Genomic DNA, 15833 nt, shown 5'->3' with positions numbered 1-15833 from the left:
CTTGTCAGTTATCTGGTCGGGAACTCGAGTACTCACCAGAGGTGTCTCTTGAGATCCTTTCCAGTAACAATGGTCAACAGCGGTTATCTGTTTTTTTGACCTTGCTGCTTGTGTGATTGGTACCTGCTTTCATCAATTCAATGCTATCAGTTTTCCCGGTCTCGCAAGCAGCTTGGACTGCAGAGGGAGTTTCGCTTTGCTTACCTTGCTCCGCAGCTGAGGTGGGTCGCGCCATCCTTCTCACTTTGTGAGTCAAAGGCCGGTCTCCCTGGTCTGCATTCTTACACAAAGTGTGTGTCAGAGCGGCTGCCATTCCAAGTCCAAGATCCCCACGCTCCTCCATCTCCAAGACCCGCAAAGACAGCCACTGCACTCAAAAACCATCAAGAAGTTCAAAAAAACTCCGTAGTCAGCATGTCAAACCCAAAAAAAGACAACCCCGACAAACCAATTGAACAAGAACCAGCAAACAGTGGTACTCCATTGACCACAATTGTGACAAAATCTCACCAGGGAAGAAATTGTGGCACTTAGAGAGTGCCAAACCGTGACTTTCTTCTGCAACCCTGTAGTATGTCAACTGTTGTAGCATGTGTAATTCAAGCTTCAGCCAATTTTGATGTTATGTCTAACTGAGGCTGATTGTATCTGTAACCTAATATGGTGGAAAAAAAGTTTTTCAACTTGGCCAATTTGTGACCCCATTGCAAATCAAATTGAATTGTATTTGAAGGCTTAGTAGGCTCTAAGCTCATGTCATGGCCTACATTCACAAATTCTGGATTTGAAAACAGTGATGCTTTTGCGGGATCCCATGAGGTAAGACCCCAAATTCTAGCCGCTTAATTGAATCAGTAGACTGAATCATAAAAACAATATGTTCCAGCAAATACATAGATTAGAATTTCAGCAACATTGATTTGAATCTCATAGAGCCCAATATATAATGATTTCTCTTTAATGGCATCTCAAGACCTTTCAGGTGGTTGGGTCAGGCTCAATGGGGAATCTTGCCTGGATCAATGTTGATCTGTGATAGAGATGGATATTGGCACCTGCTGGGAAGTGCTAGCCAGCAGGCTTGGGGTGTTCAATTTTGGTAAAAAGTCAAGCATGTAGCTTTGCACCCGTCATGGTTGCCTGTAGGGGCAGATAGATACCTGCTAAAGATTGGCGGGTCGCCAGCGGGTGCCAATGGCCATCTCTAATCTGTGAAGTATGATGGTGGAAGATTGCAGTTGTGGAGCATGTTCAAGTAATATTATCTCTTGAGTTATTTCTAGAGATGGCCATTGGGCACTCATTGGCAGGTATCTGCCACACTTAAGCAGGTACCTGTGTGCCCTGACAAGTACAGATGGGGGGTTCAGGGTGTTGCAATTTAGTCAAAATTCAAGAAAGGAGCTCTGCACCGGCCATGGGTACTGCAAGGGCTCACAGGCACCTTCTGAAGGGTGGTGGGTAGCAATTGACATCTCTAGTCCTTGCTCCCTGACCAGCCCCTTTGCAACATTCTCACACGGGTGCTACATCTGATCCCATATTTTGACTCATGATCCAGGTTAGGCCTGGGCTCAGTCCGCTTGTCACTAGCAAGAAGTTCTGGGGGTGAGTTTGCTTGGTGAAGAGGCATCACTTACCTTTCACTGGCGTGGAGCAACCCAGTCATTGAGAGGAGTAAATATTCCCCTTGAGGACCGTTAATCTGCACTGCATGTGTGTGCTGGCCAGTCATCAGGGGAGTGTGTAGACGCCAATCAATGACCGGGCTGTGCCGGCTATTGGTATGGCAGCAGGAGCTTCTGCCCCTCAAACTTTGATTTTGAGGGGCTGTGTACCCATTATTTGGCAGGTTGAAAGCCCCGGAGGAGCGCTCCTGGGGGAGTGGGAGCCTGCGCTCAGGTTATTTTTTGTGTTTCTTTTTCATCCTTTTTTTGTGTCCAGCTGAGGGCTCCAAATCCTCCAAGAATTTGATGGAGGGGCAAGAAAAATCCCCTCTGCCGGCTGGCAGAAAAAAAGGTGAGAATTTCATAGTTTTGCGTTTTCAGTGCGCAAAGCGTTTTGAGCTACCGCGCACTGTGGCCGGGACGTTGAGTGGACACCCCCTGCAGTGCGCAACAAGTTTTTTGAAGTGCGCAAAGTACATCCAATATTTGGAGTGCAAAGCCCCATTAATCCAATTTATTTGGAGTACCCTGTAAAGACAGCCAAAATATTGGGGTGCAGAAAGTAATTTTTTGGAGTGCATTTAGGCAGACCCAAAAAAATCACAAGTACATTTTCTAAGAATAATTTCAAATTTGTAAACTAATATGTTTTGATGCTTTTCTGTGGAAATTTTCTAAGAGTTTGGTTTTTTCTCACTGTATACTCTGACAAAAGTTTCAAAATCAGAAATTGTTCTATCACCAAGTTTACGATTAAGAGGAGGTATGTCAGGGTGGATTGGATTCTTCCAAGGGATCATCTTGTAATTTTTAAAATTTCTATAGCTCTTTGTTCTTTTAGGTTTGCCAGAATCATGGTTGAAAAGCTCAGTGCTCTTGTTGGTTAGATGTGTGAAGAACCTTTCATCTTCTCTAAAAGCAAAATACCATTTTTCAATATTTTGATTCTTATAATAAGATCCAAGTAGATTCACTGCAATATTTGCTATTATCAAATCCTCCTGTACATAAACAGATGAATTAGAACCTGTTGTACTTGTGTGATCAACTTCAAATTTCTTCTCCTTCCCATCTTCTGAAATCAATAAAGTTAATGTCAATTCTAATATTGCTTTCATTTTACTTGTGTAGAAAATTCCAGGAATATTTCCCTCAATATTTTTATCTTCACTCAATTTGGTTCTATTGATTTCAAAAATGCAAAACAGGTAGTAAAGCTGGACCCATTTTTGCTCATTAATATAATCATCTCCATCCACTTCAGCACCAAAGCATTCAACAACTTTTCTATTCAAATTCCAAATCAGATCAAATATTTTACTGAATATTCTTAATATCTCCTTGTCAGATGTTTCTTTGAGTTTCTGATTGTGTGCCGGAGACTTCTCCTCTGCATAAAGTTCAAGGCAACATCTGATTTCATTCATATTTGTGGACGAAGTAGGCTGGAACAACTTGTCACATTTGTTGATTAGACGAGCTTGAATGCTTGATATCCATGCCCATGCTTTATTGTTCTCATTCTTGCATTCAAAATTTTTAAAAATGAAGAACTCTGGTATTTTCTCTGTCAAAATGGGTTTCACGTAATCTTCAAAATCCCTTATCTTATCATTGAGAATGTTTTTGTGGCAATGCAAGACTTCAGTTGGGCAGTCAGAGGTCCAAGGAATCAGAAAACTGAGATCTTGTTTTTCATTTGAATCTATTTCAAATTTAGCAACTTGAGCCATGAAAACGTCATCATTTTCAAAAGCATTTTCCCACTTCATCTGATTGTAACTTTTGTAGTAATACCTTACAACACAGACACTAACTTCATTTCTCATCATTTGTGGTTTTGATATGAAAAGTGGTTGGGTTGTTAATCCTTGCTGGTATATTTGGTAGGCATTCATGTCAGAATTGGCATGAAGTGTTTCTAAAACCTTTTGATAAATAACTAGGGTTTCAGAACTGTGCCCAAATCCTTGGCTAGTGAGATTTTCATTATTTTGGTAATGTATGTAATGTCTCTTGCACCTTGACATGAAACTAAAAAACCACTTTTGAACTGCATGTTGCTCTGTGAAATATTGTGATTCTGATGGTGCAATACCCAAACTCTTTAAAATTTGATGATTCACAGCCCAAATAAAAACTGCAAACTCATTCAATCTTTTTTTTAAGTGGAATTCATATTTGAATCCTTGAATGAGTTTTTTTTCATTGTCAGGGCGGGTGTCGTAAGGAAGGTAATAACACATGTTGCTAGGAGGCTGTATGTGGCTTTTCAATTTGTGACCTAGTTCATCATCTGAAAGAATGAAACTGATTGAAATCCAAGCCCAGAATTTAGAGTTCCCATTTTCCTTGATTTTTTCCATTGTGAGAAATTTGGTTGGAGTGTTTTGGCTGGTTTTTGAGGGCTCTATATTACTGCTCCTGTCCCCAGAAACACACTTTGCACCCATGTCAAATCCCAAATCATGGTGTTGAGTTTTTGTCACAATTGCATCTTTTGACTTGGGATTGAAGTTACTTGATTCATTGATTGTGCTGAGATTTTCTACATGACTTCCTCCTACATCAAAATCCAATGGTTTTGATGTGAATTTGTTGGAATTAGGTGGACTTTGAATACACTCTGGCCCTTGGGAGACTTTATCCAATTTGTGATTTAAGCTCATAGGAGGAGTGTAAATTGGTGTGTTTGATCCTGTAAGATAACAATAATAAATCAAACAGGTAGGATCAGTTGGGGGTAGTTACAATACTCTACAATAACATCTAGCATCCACGTAGCATAATTATTTCTGTTAATAAGTAAGCTCAGTTATTATTGGTACTAGAGGCCAAGGCGGCTTCGCCGCTGGAAGCATAGTCCCCTGCTCAGATGGCCTCCTGCCTTTGGTAGCCAAATCTTTGGTTTTTATCTCTCTTTGCCAGTGAAGGGATTTTTCTTTGTTGAAATCCCTTCAATTAAAGTTTGATGATGTGCTGAATTTATTTATTACTCAAACTTCATCCACAATAAATGAACAAAGTATGCATGATAATCCAATTCTTGTGGATCATAGGAGCTCATGGAGAAGTTGAGTTACAAAAATGTTTCTCATTTCCCAGGAGAGATTTTATAAAGCACTTCAAGGAAGCTTTGACCCAAGCTAAGCCATAGAATAGGCAAGAAAAAAGGATGATGACAGTTCATCCCTGCAGCAGAAAAACAAAAATAGCAAAACTGAGAGTAGGAGTCAATCAAAATCACATACTTGACTCAATCTCAGTCACTCATACTATCCAACTGTTAGATGATCTGCCTCTCACTGCTTGTCCCTCCACCAGTAAGTAATATGCAATATTCATCACCACTCTTAACTCACCTCACCTCATTAGTATCACAACGCATTTGCATTTTGCATTAAACAGACTGTTTTTCACATTGACCAGTGGCGGCGGCTACCTCTTTGGGATGAGAGGCTGCCGATTAATCAAGTTGTGAGTTCTGGGTGTGGGTCAAGCAAGCTGGTCAAGGCTTCATCAGGACCTGTAGGTGGGATGACTGGAGGCAAGGGATCAGCTTCGCTTTGGTTAGTCGGGTGCATTGGGATTGGTGAGGGAGGGTTGTCTGAAGGTTCGGGTGGTGGAAGGTTGGGGATGAGGGGGTTGATAGCTGAATCTGTTGGACACACAGAAGGTGATACCTGAAGGGTCGCGAAGAGATATCGTTGGCCATCGCGAGGAGGGGAGCAGCACCAGGAGAGATACTGGTGAGGCTGGGGGCGTGGTCTGGATTGATGCTCAGACTCCCTGTGGCGTCTATGATGTCCGCAGTCGGGTGCGCGTTCTCAGTGCGCTTGTTCAAAGGTGATTGGTTGGTCTGTCGGGCGAGCCGGGCTCAGATGTTGCTGAAGGGGAAGGGCATTGTATGAGATGCAAAGGCCGCGCCAGATCAGTACCAGCGTGGGTGCCAGTTGAGTTGGTGGGCTCGATAGACAAAGATGATGACAGTGACACGGAAGCGGCCCCTGCGGGTAGAGGAGGGCGATGGGTTGGCCAAGGAAGGTGCTCAGGCTGAGGGGTACAGGTGCTGTGAGAGACTCGGTGGGGTCGCTTGCGTCCTGCTTGAACTCTGAGTTGACGACTTTGAGTGATGAAGCGAGCAAGGCCAAGGGTTTGATGGTCTTGTCCAGGGGTCTGGCTAGCAGGCACGCAATACTGTCAGTTAGAGAAGTGGTGGGGGGAGGGCATCAAGCTGATGCCACAGAACAGACAGCAGGCCAAGGTAGATACAACTCACCGCTCTGGTTCTGTAAACTGACATTGTGGGGGGTGACCGGGAACACCGGAGGCGGACTGGACTGATCTTGGCAATCCAGATGGAGGTGGGGACAGCATTGGGTGCCTCGCGGGAGATAGTCTTGAGGATGGAGTTCGGCTCAAGGGAGCTGATCTGGATGGTGGCCTTTTCAAGGCCGATGGCCAGGATGGTTTCAGGTGGGAAGAGGAAATTTGACGTAGCTCGAAAAACCAATTGTGATGGGATCAAAGTAATTGTGTACGGTTGCGAGGGCCGCGGGGGGGTTTGGGTCTGGGCAAGGCCAAATATGGGAAATAGAGTATACAGGCATCTTGGAATTCCGAATGACTGGCATGGTTGCCGTAAAATCAATTACAGTTACAACGGCCACGGCGTGGCGTTTGCGTGGGGGGAGCTAGTATTAAGGTTGAGATTTGAGTCGAGGGAGAGCTTAAAAGGCGGATAACTCATAGGTGTAGTTGCTTCCCCAGGCAATTGGAGATGCTGCATTTCCAGCTATCCGTTGTCCTCAACCCCTCCGCTGTTGCACGTGCGCAGTCTGAGGGGCAAAGAGTGGGCCCCCCACGGGTCTGCAGCCTTTGCTGCGGGCCGGGGGCCTTCATGTCCATCACTTTTGACCCGTGCGTTTGACACGGGCTGGGTGTTGAGCCTGTGGGCACGGCTTTGCCGCTGTTGGAAGGCTGGGTTGAGAAGTTGCTTGTGTTTTTATTGTGATGGGGAACCCCCCCCCCCCCCCCCCCTTTTTTTAAGATTTTGTTAATGGGGAAACCCATGTTTTTTTTTTCTTCATTTTGTGTAATTGTAAGGGGAAACCCTTGATCTTGATTTTTTTAATTTTGGCAAAACTGTGTCTTTAATAAACTTGGATGAGTCACAACTGATTTTAAGCCTGGGATCTCCACTGTAACCAGGTGTTATTTTACTAGCATTAATAGTAACAGAACACAGAAACCACTGGATAGCAGAATAAAGAGGGGAAAATTGCTCCCTCTGGCTAATATATTGTCCAACATCTGACCCTCTGCATGGGAAGCTATTGTAAAGGATTCAAAAAAATCCTTCAGTTGCATATTTTAAAGGATTCAAAAAAATCCTTCAGTTGCAGTATTGTAATTCACTTCTGCTACTGTCAACAGTATTGGTAAGAAGCATTTTTTTTGGCAATATTGGAATTTTACCAATAAACATACCATGCCTAAACTTTGCTGGTTAGATGTTTGGGGGTATATTGATCATATGGCTATTTCATATCATTTTCAAGCTTGGGCCAAACCCTTCCAAAAATTGGAATAGGTAGAAGACTTACCACTGGAATTCCAATTTGATGATTTGAAAATTGAAGCACCAAATATTCTGACTGAATTTAGTTCTGAATTGGGGAGGGTCAACGATAAACTAAGATCCAATCTTGCTTTTTTTAGAGCTGGATGAGGGACTTCAGTATCTTTGGTTTCTCCAGGAGCTGATGTAAGGAGTGATGGCTGATCCCTGCTCTGATCAATTCCTGTTGAAACAGACTCATCTGGAAGAAATCATCAAAGAAGAGACTTTTCAGCATTACTATCATCTTGGAACATTCAAAATCTAGAATAATCAGAAAAGGCAGAAAGTTCAAGCTGACCAAATAGCCTCAGGGTTTTTGGTGCATTGTGTCCTTCTCTGAGTGAAATGTAGCCTGTTTTAATAGTTAGCAAGAATTGTAATAGTGAGAGTTATTTTAAAAGGAAAAAAAACTACCTTGCTGTAATTGAATTGTTGAATAGGGTTTATTCACACTAATTGTGTCATCTTTCAAGCTACTTGCTTGAGCTTTGATTTTTTCCATTGCCAAGAGAAGTTTAAAGTGAAACAGAAATATCACAAGACTCAATTCAAATATCTTTTGCATCTTCAAAGAGTGAAATGAACACCAGGGGAATGATGATCAACTTCAGATGTGACCTTCTCTTATTGAATACAATTTTTTTTAAATTTATAACAACAGCCAGGTAGAAAAAGCACCACTTCCAGATTGTAACACTCCAATCATCATCAAAACATGTTTCTTGCCCATTTGTCACAAATTCTGTAAAAGGGCAAACAGAAACACTGTCAGGATCCAGACTCAAAACATTGGGCAACTTCCTAAGGGAAAGCTATTCAGGCTCCTGTGTTGCTGTATTTTCATAAGATCTGTCTTTGTCTCACATTGGTATTAGCAACGGTGAAAAAATACAATAAGGGTGTTCAAAGTTGAAATCATATTTTTTTCAAATCATAAAATCATAAAATCATAACACTTTTGAGTGATCATTTTTTATGTACCATTTTAGAATTGTTGCTCTTTTTTGAGTGATTGGGTGTTACACATTTTTTTCAGATTAAAATTTTATGAATTTATGGTGTTATAATTTTATGCAGTCAACTTTGAACACCCCTAATACATGTACGGACCTACTTTGCGCAGCAGCAAAAAACTCTTCGCGCACAGAATGGACCGTCCCCCGACGTCGAGCCTGCTGTGCGCGCAAGCCAAAAAACACTTCGCGCACAGCGACTTCCCCCGAAAGAAGGAGAGAGTTTTTCTGGATTTTTTTTTGATGGATCAAAAGAGGGGGTCTTGCTTGCCCCCTCCAAAAAGTCTTGGATTTTTTGGAGGTGTCCTCCATCATGTAAATTTTTTTATAATATTAATCCAAAAAATAAGCTCCCCCTGCCCCGATAACCCACCCCGGGGAGTTTTGACCTGCCAAAACTCAAGCGGTCGGGTATGCAGCCCCTCGAAAAGAAAGTTTGAGGGGCAGCAGCTCCGGCTAACTCCCAGCCGCCGTGCCGTGCCGATGGCCGGCACAGGCCATCAAGCGGAGTTACACGCTCCCCAATGACCGGCTAGCACAGACTACCGGTCATTGAGGGGATCATGTACTCCTCTCGATGGCCACTCTGTTCCGGTCATCAACAGGAGTACAAACTTCCCTCGATGACGTTCCGGTCACGAGGGGAGTGTTCACTCCTCTCAACAACTGGAGCAACTGGGCCGTCAAGGGGAGTACGTACATACATACTCCTCTCTTGATGACCGGAACATTCCGGTCATCGAGAGGAATAAATCCTTCCCTCGATAACCGAGTCCGTTCCGGTCATCGAGGGGGGTGTTCACTCCTCTCGATGACCGGGTCCGTGCCGGTCATCAAGAGGAGTACATACTTCCCTCGATGACCGGGTCCGTTCCGGTCATCGAGGGAAGTGTTCACTCCTCTCGATGACCGGAGCAATTGGGTGATCGAGGGGAGTATGTAATCCTCTCGATGACCGGGCCCGTTCCGGTCATCGAGGGGAATGTTCACTCCTCTTGACGACCGGAACGGACCCGGTCATCAAGGGAAGTGTGTACTCCTCTCGATAACCGGAACGTCCCGGGCATTCTCGGAGGAGTACATACTCCTCTTGGTGACCTAGTTGCTCCGGTTGTCGAGAGGAGTGAACTCTCCCCTCGATGACCGGAACGGGCCCGGTCGTCGAGGGGGTGTTCACTCCTCTCGATCGAGGTGAACCGGAACGGACCCGGTCATCGAGGTGAACCGGAACGGACCCGGTCATCGAGGTGAACCGGAACGGACCCGGTCACCGAGGGAAGTATGTACTCCTCTCGATGACCGGGTCCGAGTGAACACCCCCTCGATGACCGGCAATTTGTGCCACATACACACAGGTGCTGGCCGGTCATCGGGGGAGTGTGTAACTCCGCTCGATGGCCTGTGCCGGCCATCGGCACGGCGGCTGGGGGATAGCCGGGCCCGGAGCTGCTGCCCCTCGAACTTTCTTTTCGAGGGGCTGGGTACCTGACCGCTGAAGTCTTAGTGGTGAAAAGTCCCCGGGGTGGGCTATCGGTGTAGCAGGTGCCTTTTTTTGGATTAATATTATGATTTTTTTTTTACATGACAAGGACACCTCCAAAAAATCCAATATTTTTTGGAGAGGGCAGTTAAGACCCCCTCTTTTGATCCATCAAAAAAAATTTGGGAAAAATCCCCCCCTTCTTTCGGGGGAAGTCGCTGTGCGCGAAGTATTTCTCCGCTTGCGCGCACAGCGGGATCGACGTTGGGGGACGGTTGATTCTGTGCGCAAAGAGTTTTTTGCTGCTGCGCGAAGTAGGTCCGTACATGTATCTGTATCTTCCTGTATTTTTATCTGTTTTGCACCCAATACTATTTATTTGTATCACATTCAAAACCAATACTATAAAAATTTATTCAAACTTTAGTATCTTGTTTCAAATACAGCCCAATACAAGATACTGTATTATTACGTTTTTTGACAGTTTTTCTGTATACAGTCCACAGCGGCCAAGAAAAAAGAAAATCAGGTTTCGATACTTTACTAGAGTTTAAAGCGGCTACGCCGCTGGAGGGCATAACCCCACCACCCAATCTGACCCCCCCCCCCCCCCCCCCTCCAATTGCACCCAATCTATCCCCCTGGCACTGGCAGCAATATTAACCACATCACATTAATGGTAACTCATATGAATTTCCATCCCATAAGAAACTGCATTTTTATGTTGACTTAAGTTGGTCCAAAATCAAAAACTCCATTGTTATGCACTTAGCATTTAGTGACAGTGTAAGGAAATTTGGCACCATTGCCATTGGCATGGGTTATTGTGCTTTGATATAAATTGATAGGACTATTTCTGATTCACTTAACCTCCAGGGAGCAACAGTCAACTGCAGCGCCCAAGAAAGGGTTGGTTAAATTGAGATCAATGAACCTCTGCCTTCAAACACAACTTGATGAGCTCCACAAAGGCTAAGCCACAGGCATGAATAACTCATTCCATTTGGTGTGTTCAAATTTGCTGAGTGTGCTAGACACAATAGGGATGAGTAATCAATGTGAAAATTTCAGAAGTCACAAATCTTACTGTTCCACCCCCATATCACGTTGGGTAGCAAAGATGTCAAAGATTCACAATAAATGCAGTACTGCACATGAACAGGCACCCCCCAGAGGTTAATTATCCTCCCTCCAACTTTCAATTTGCCACAAAATGCAGCTGACCAAATCTCAAAAGGCTTTGAGCAGATCCAGAAAAGCTTGTTCAACAAAATTGCAGTTGCAAACCAGTGGACCCTTACTCTTGGGCCATTGATCCAAGCTATCCAAAAATTTATAATCTCCTCAGTTGCGGCATCAACTACCTTCACTTCAAATATAGCTTCCTCAAATAAGTTGTTGTGGTGTAACAATCAAATACATACATAATATATACATTGGAATCAAGAATTTACAAGTCCAGCATATTCCCAAAATAGGCAGTCTACATCCATGTTCATGCAAGTCCAGCATATTCCCAAAATAGGCAGTCCACCCGCCCAACCAAAACCTGAATATGACATCAGCTACAATAAACAAATGTCAATTTAATCAAGCCTTGCCTTGACCACAATGAGCAGCCCCATCACAGAGCTTGCTCCATCCAGCTCTACCCCAAACCAAATTTGATTTCCTATTTCAAATATCTTGCTTGAATGAACCATGCAGTATTTTTTGCGGACCAAATATCTTGCAAAGGCCTCCACTGGAGTCCACACCCTGTGTCTCCTGTGTGGCAATTGTAGTTGCAAATTCAATCAACATCAATTGAACTAAAGATGGCACTTGATACCCGGGTACCCGTGGCGGGTGCGGGTACCTGCCCAGAAAACCTCATATTGTGGACACCCGCACCCGCACCCGCACCCGTTCAGGGGGCATGGAGGGGGTACTCGGGTACCTGCAGCAGGTACCCGCGGGTGTGGAACTTTCTTAAGGCTTACAAAGTTGTTACTTGACCCTTGCATAACTCATGTATATATAAAATAACTAAATAACAAATAAATGAAACACTGCATCATACTTTTCTTGCTGATTTGCCTTTACCTTTGTGCTTAGTCTCATTTGCCAGATTTACCTTCCATTTATGTAACACTCCGGGTTTCATTTTCCCGTTCTTGGAGTAAAATGCCACCGCCATGCCTTTTGTGACTGACGAAGCACTGAGCCGGTGCCTCCTGAGGGAAATGTAATCCCTGCCAAAGCTAAATGATCGCTCTACATCTACCGTCGCTGCTGTGGTAGATAGAGGTAAGCTTGTTAGCCAAGTGGCGAGCCAAAAAACCAATGAGGGGACACAAAACTCACCAGGACAGCTCAAAACATCGAGCGCCATTTGTAGTAGACCCCCGTGAGTATTTCCTGAGCGGTGTTCTTGCATCCACCATTTGAGAGGATTAACGGGTTGACCATCATCGGTCAAACTTAAGCCTCCGGCAAGCCACAAGTGTATTGGATCGGTCATGGTTTTCCCTCCTCGAGCTTCTGAGGCGCCTACCAAGCCTGCAAGAACCCCTTTCTGGGGCTGGATTCCAGTAGTTGAAGGAGGTGAGCTGGTGTTTTATGATGATGATCTGCATATTCAATATACTCACCTTTGGACAGCTGATTGGTGGTTGTGATGAGGACGGCTGAGGTGCGGGTTTGTAGTAAGATTCCCACATTTCTCGAGTGAGCCGGATTGATTCTTCGATCCATTCTGGTTGCCAATTGGCGAGTTTGAAGTATTCGTCTTTGAATGAAGGGTGCAGGACTGTAGATGTCGAATGAATGTCAGTAATTTGATGAAAAGCAAGCATTTAATGTTGGAAAGCTTACCCATAGCAACCCGATATAATGGGGAACAGTCGGTCAGAGTATAATATTTATTTGTGAGCTTGAGTCCAACTCGGCAGGCGTTCCTTAATGCCGGGGGGTGATCGTCGCACTTATCGGAGATTGCAGAAGAAAGATGGGCAGTGATCTGGTCAATAAAGACGACCACGTCGGCGATTCGAGCGGCGCGGCGAATTGGGACCTGGAGAGTAATGTCATAGAATGGCTGAAGTATCTTGACCAGGTCACGGGCCAAGTCGAGATCCTCCTGGTTAATATGATATTGTCGAGCGGGACCGTGTCTTTTATCTTTCTGCCATTCAAGGCTTAATTTTTAATTCAAAGAATAAGAATTTTTTGAGGTTGGGAATAGGAAAAGAGGGAATAGTTAAGAAAAAGTACTCACATTGCCGCCGAGCATCGTACTATACTTGATAGTTGGTCCAAGGTGGAATTCCACCGCGTGCGAACATCCCGCCCTACATTGTGTGGCTTTGAGCACTCAAGATCCTGACAGATCTCCCGGAAGAGAGCCTTCAAATTGGGTGACTTATTTAACTTCCTCGAAATGGCTTGGAACTGATGAATTTTTATATATAAAAGTCAGTAAGTGTTGTTCAAAGTCATTGTTTGAAGAGATTCCATCTTACCTTTGCTAAGGTCACCTTGCAAGAATTGGAAGTGTATTGATCATCCTCCCCTTCGTCGCTCATCTCATTCAAATCTTTGTCCTCCAGTTTGGTCTCATCGTCATTGATAAGCTCAGCAGCCAACATATCTTCCCACTGGGTTCCTTGTTCGTTGTTGTCATCATCCTCAAAACCAGGACTAGTGGTGGTAAACCTGAGAATAAATGTACTGATCAGCAGGTTAACCAATGAAAACAATCGGGAATACTAGTACTTGCATTTGAATTTGATCATTGGGATCCTCCATATCCTCATCCTCTTTGAGATCATCGTTGGAATCTAGGTCTTGATTGAGCTCGACTCGATCATTGCCGGATTTCTTGTGGCTTCCAAACGGTCGGAATATTACCTGGGCGATTAAGTTGAGGATGTGCGCGAAACATCGAATCCAGTGAGCTTCACCTCTGAAACAAGGCCACTTGAAAGATTTGATCGCTTCGATCATTGACTTGTTGTTTGAAGCGTTATCGGTGACGATTCAATGTATCTAGATATCCGCGATAAAGATTATGTATCAGTAAAAAAGGCATGGACAAGTCAAAAAAAGGAGTGAATAATCAAAGAAATTGGTACCTTTTCCTTCACGCCAAACTTCTCAACGATGAGCTGGACTGTTTCAGCCAGATATAAACCTGTGTGGCTTTTATGAAGCTTGACAAAGTCAAGTGGCATTGAATCCAAGTGAAATCCATCTGGCCCTTCTTTGACAAGCCGGTATATCACTGTACCTAAAATATCAAACCCATTGGGAGACTGCCAGGCGTCTAGCCCCAAATACATCGCACCGTGATGATTCTAGATCAAGAAAATTGTTAGAGTGGCATAAAAGTGGATTAGTAGATGGAACAAGAAGTAGAAGAGAAGCTCACCTTAAGTTCTTCTATGCAGGACTCCTGCACAGCTGTATACAACCGAGATATGTCGTCGGATACCGTCTTCCAAGCTGGTAGATGCTTGAGCACAACCGGGTGCAATATGCCCCTGTGACCCAATTCGCCAAGTGCTGAAAACGGTCGGGCACCCTCAGCGCACCAAACGGCACATAGCTGGGGTACCTGGGAAAGGTTTGCCATCAGTAACAATGCAAGTAAATAAATAAAAATTCTCATGATACTTACTTCGTGTGGATCAATGTCGCCTGTTCCAGATATCCCAAGGGCTGACAGTTTTTGAGTATGTATGGCCTCGCGTTCTCTCTTGGCGCAGCTTGCTACATGCTTTGATAGGTTCGTTGGGGAAGTGTCGTAGACAGGGCGATGAATTTTGCTGCCGCAGCTGAAAAAAGTAAAAGGTATTAAATTTAATAGATAAGGAGGACCGGAAGAAAGAGATGACTTACGTTTTACATGGATAAGCGATCATCCTTCAACCGTTCTTGTCAAGTAGCTCGGAAAGCTGAGGTGTTTTGAATGCAGAGTAGCACGGGCTGAGACACTTTGCGTGGACTTTCTGTGCCTTGCCTGGAAGGTTACCGAGTCAGATGTCAGTTATCTGGTGCTTTTTAATCTAGAGTGAGTGATTAGGATTAGACTTACTAAGCTCTTGTTCATCGGAAAGCTTTTGCTTGCTTGCCGGTGATTCTGAGTTGTTGTCTTCATCAGATTGGTCAGGTACGTCAACAACTGTGTGGCTTCGTTTCTTTGGGGTTGATCCTTGAGTCTTGGTTGGATTGGTGGAGATGGAGATAGAAGAAGTTGGGGATCCGGTTGTCTGAGGTCGCTTCCTGCTTCTGCCCATGGTGGAGGCCGAGGGGTTGACAAGGGATTCGAATCAGATATTGAGTTTCCGGTAACGGGGTTGAGGGACAGGGGTGGTAGGGCCTTTGTATATAAGCATATTTGTATGTATATGAACATGCTTCTATGCATATATAAACATATGTAAGCACACGGGTGTATGGCGGGTACCTGGTCCGGGTACCCGCTGTAATTTCTGCCTCAGATGTGGACACCCGCACCCGCACCCGGCACCCGTTTCTAGGTACCCGCCTCCCAAAGGAGGTACCCGGAAACGGGTACCTGATGCCATCTTTAAATTGAACTTGTTAGACTCACTGGCAAGTGTCCTACTGTCATTTCATGATTCCACCTCCTGCATAGAAAGAATTGTAAACTCGCATACTCCATATGATTCAGACAGAGTTTAAAATTACTGGATTTCTCTTGTCCAAGTGGTGTTTGAGTTGTTTAGCCATAGATCAAGAAACAAGGTGTTCAGGGACTCCAATCAAGTATTGATGCGGAGGCCAAATTATAAGCAGAGAGGGTGTTTTTTTTCTGTTTTTTGAACAGATTGTGTGTGTGAAAAACAAAAAAACAAAGAATGATGATTGAATGGGCAGTTGAGTGGCGCTGAAATGGAACAGTAAGGCTGGGCGCAAAAAGGAGAGACTGAATGGATGGATGAGGGAGTGAAGGAAAGAGAGAATTAAAAGGCAGAAAAAAAGATGAAAAGAAGGGCAATCATTGAAGGTGTTGCACAATTTTTGTCAGGAATTTTATTTTTTCA

General features: G+C 44.2%; 1 protein-coding gene across 1 annotated transcript; it reads right to left on the bottom strand.

Moving 5' to 3' along the window:
* Nucleotides 1-5175: 5175 nt before the first annotated feature.
* Nucleotides 5176-6044, bottom strand: PtA15_8A429 (uncharacterized protein; the record flags this gene model as incomplete). Its single annotated transcript, XM_053171858.1, has 3 exons — nucleotides 5176-5526; nucleotides 5606-5847; nucleotides 5969-6044. The coding sequence occupies 3 exons, from the start codon at nucleotides 6042-6044 to the stop codon at nucleotides 5176-5178; spliced, it is 669 nt and encodes a 222-aa protein (XP_053023080.1).
* Between the last annotated feature and the right edge of the window lie 9789 nt (nucleotides 6045-15833).

The sequence above is a fragment of the Puccinia triticina genome, chromosome 8A, assembly GCF_026914185.1.
Source record: "Puccinia triticina chromosome 8A, complete sequence".
In the NCBI taxonomy this organism is placed as follows: Eukaryota; Fungi; Basidiomycota; class Pucciniomycetes; order Pucciniales; family Pucciniaceae; genus Puccinia; species Puccinia triticina.
Note: the sequence above shows the minus strand (reverse complement) of the source record. Positions and strands in the feature narration are given on the sequence as shown.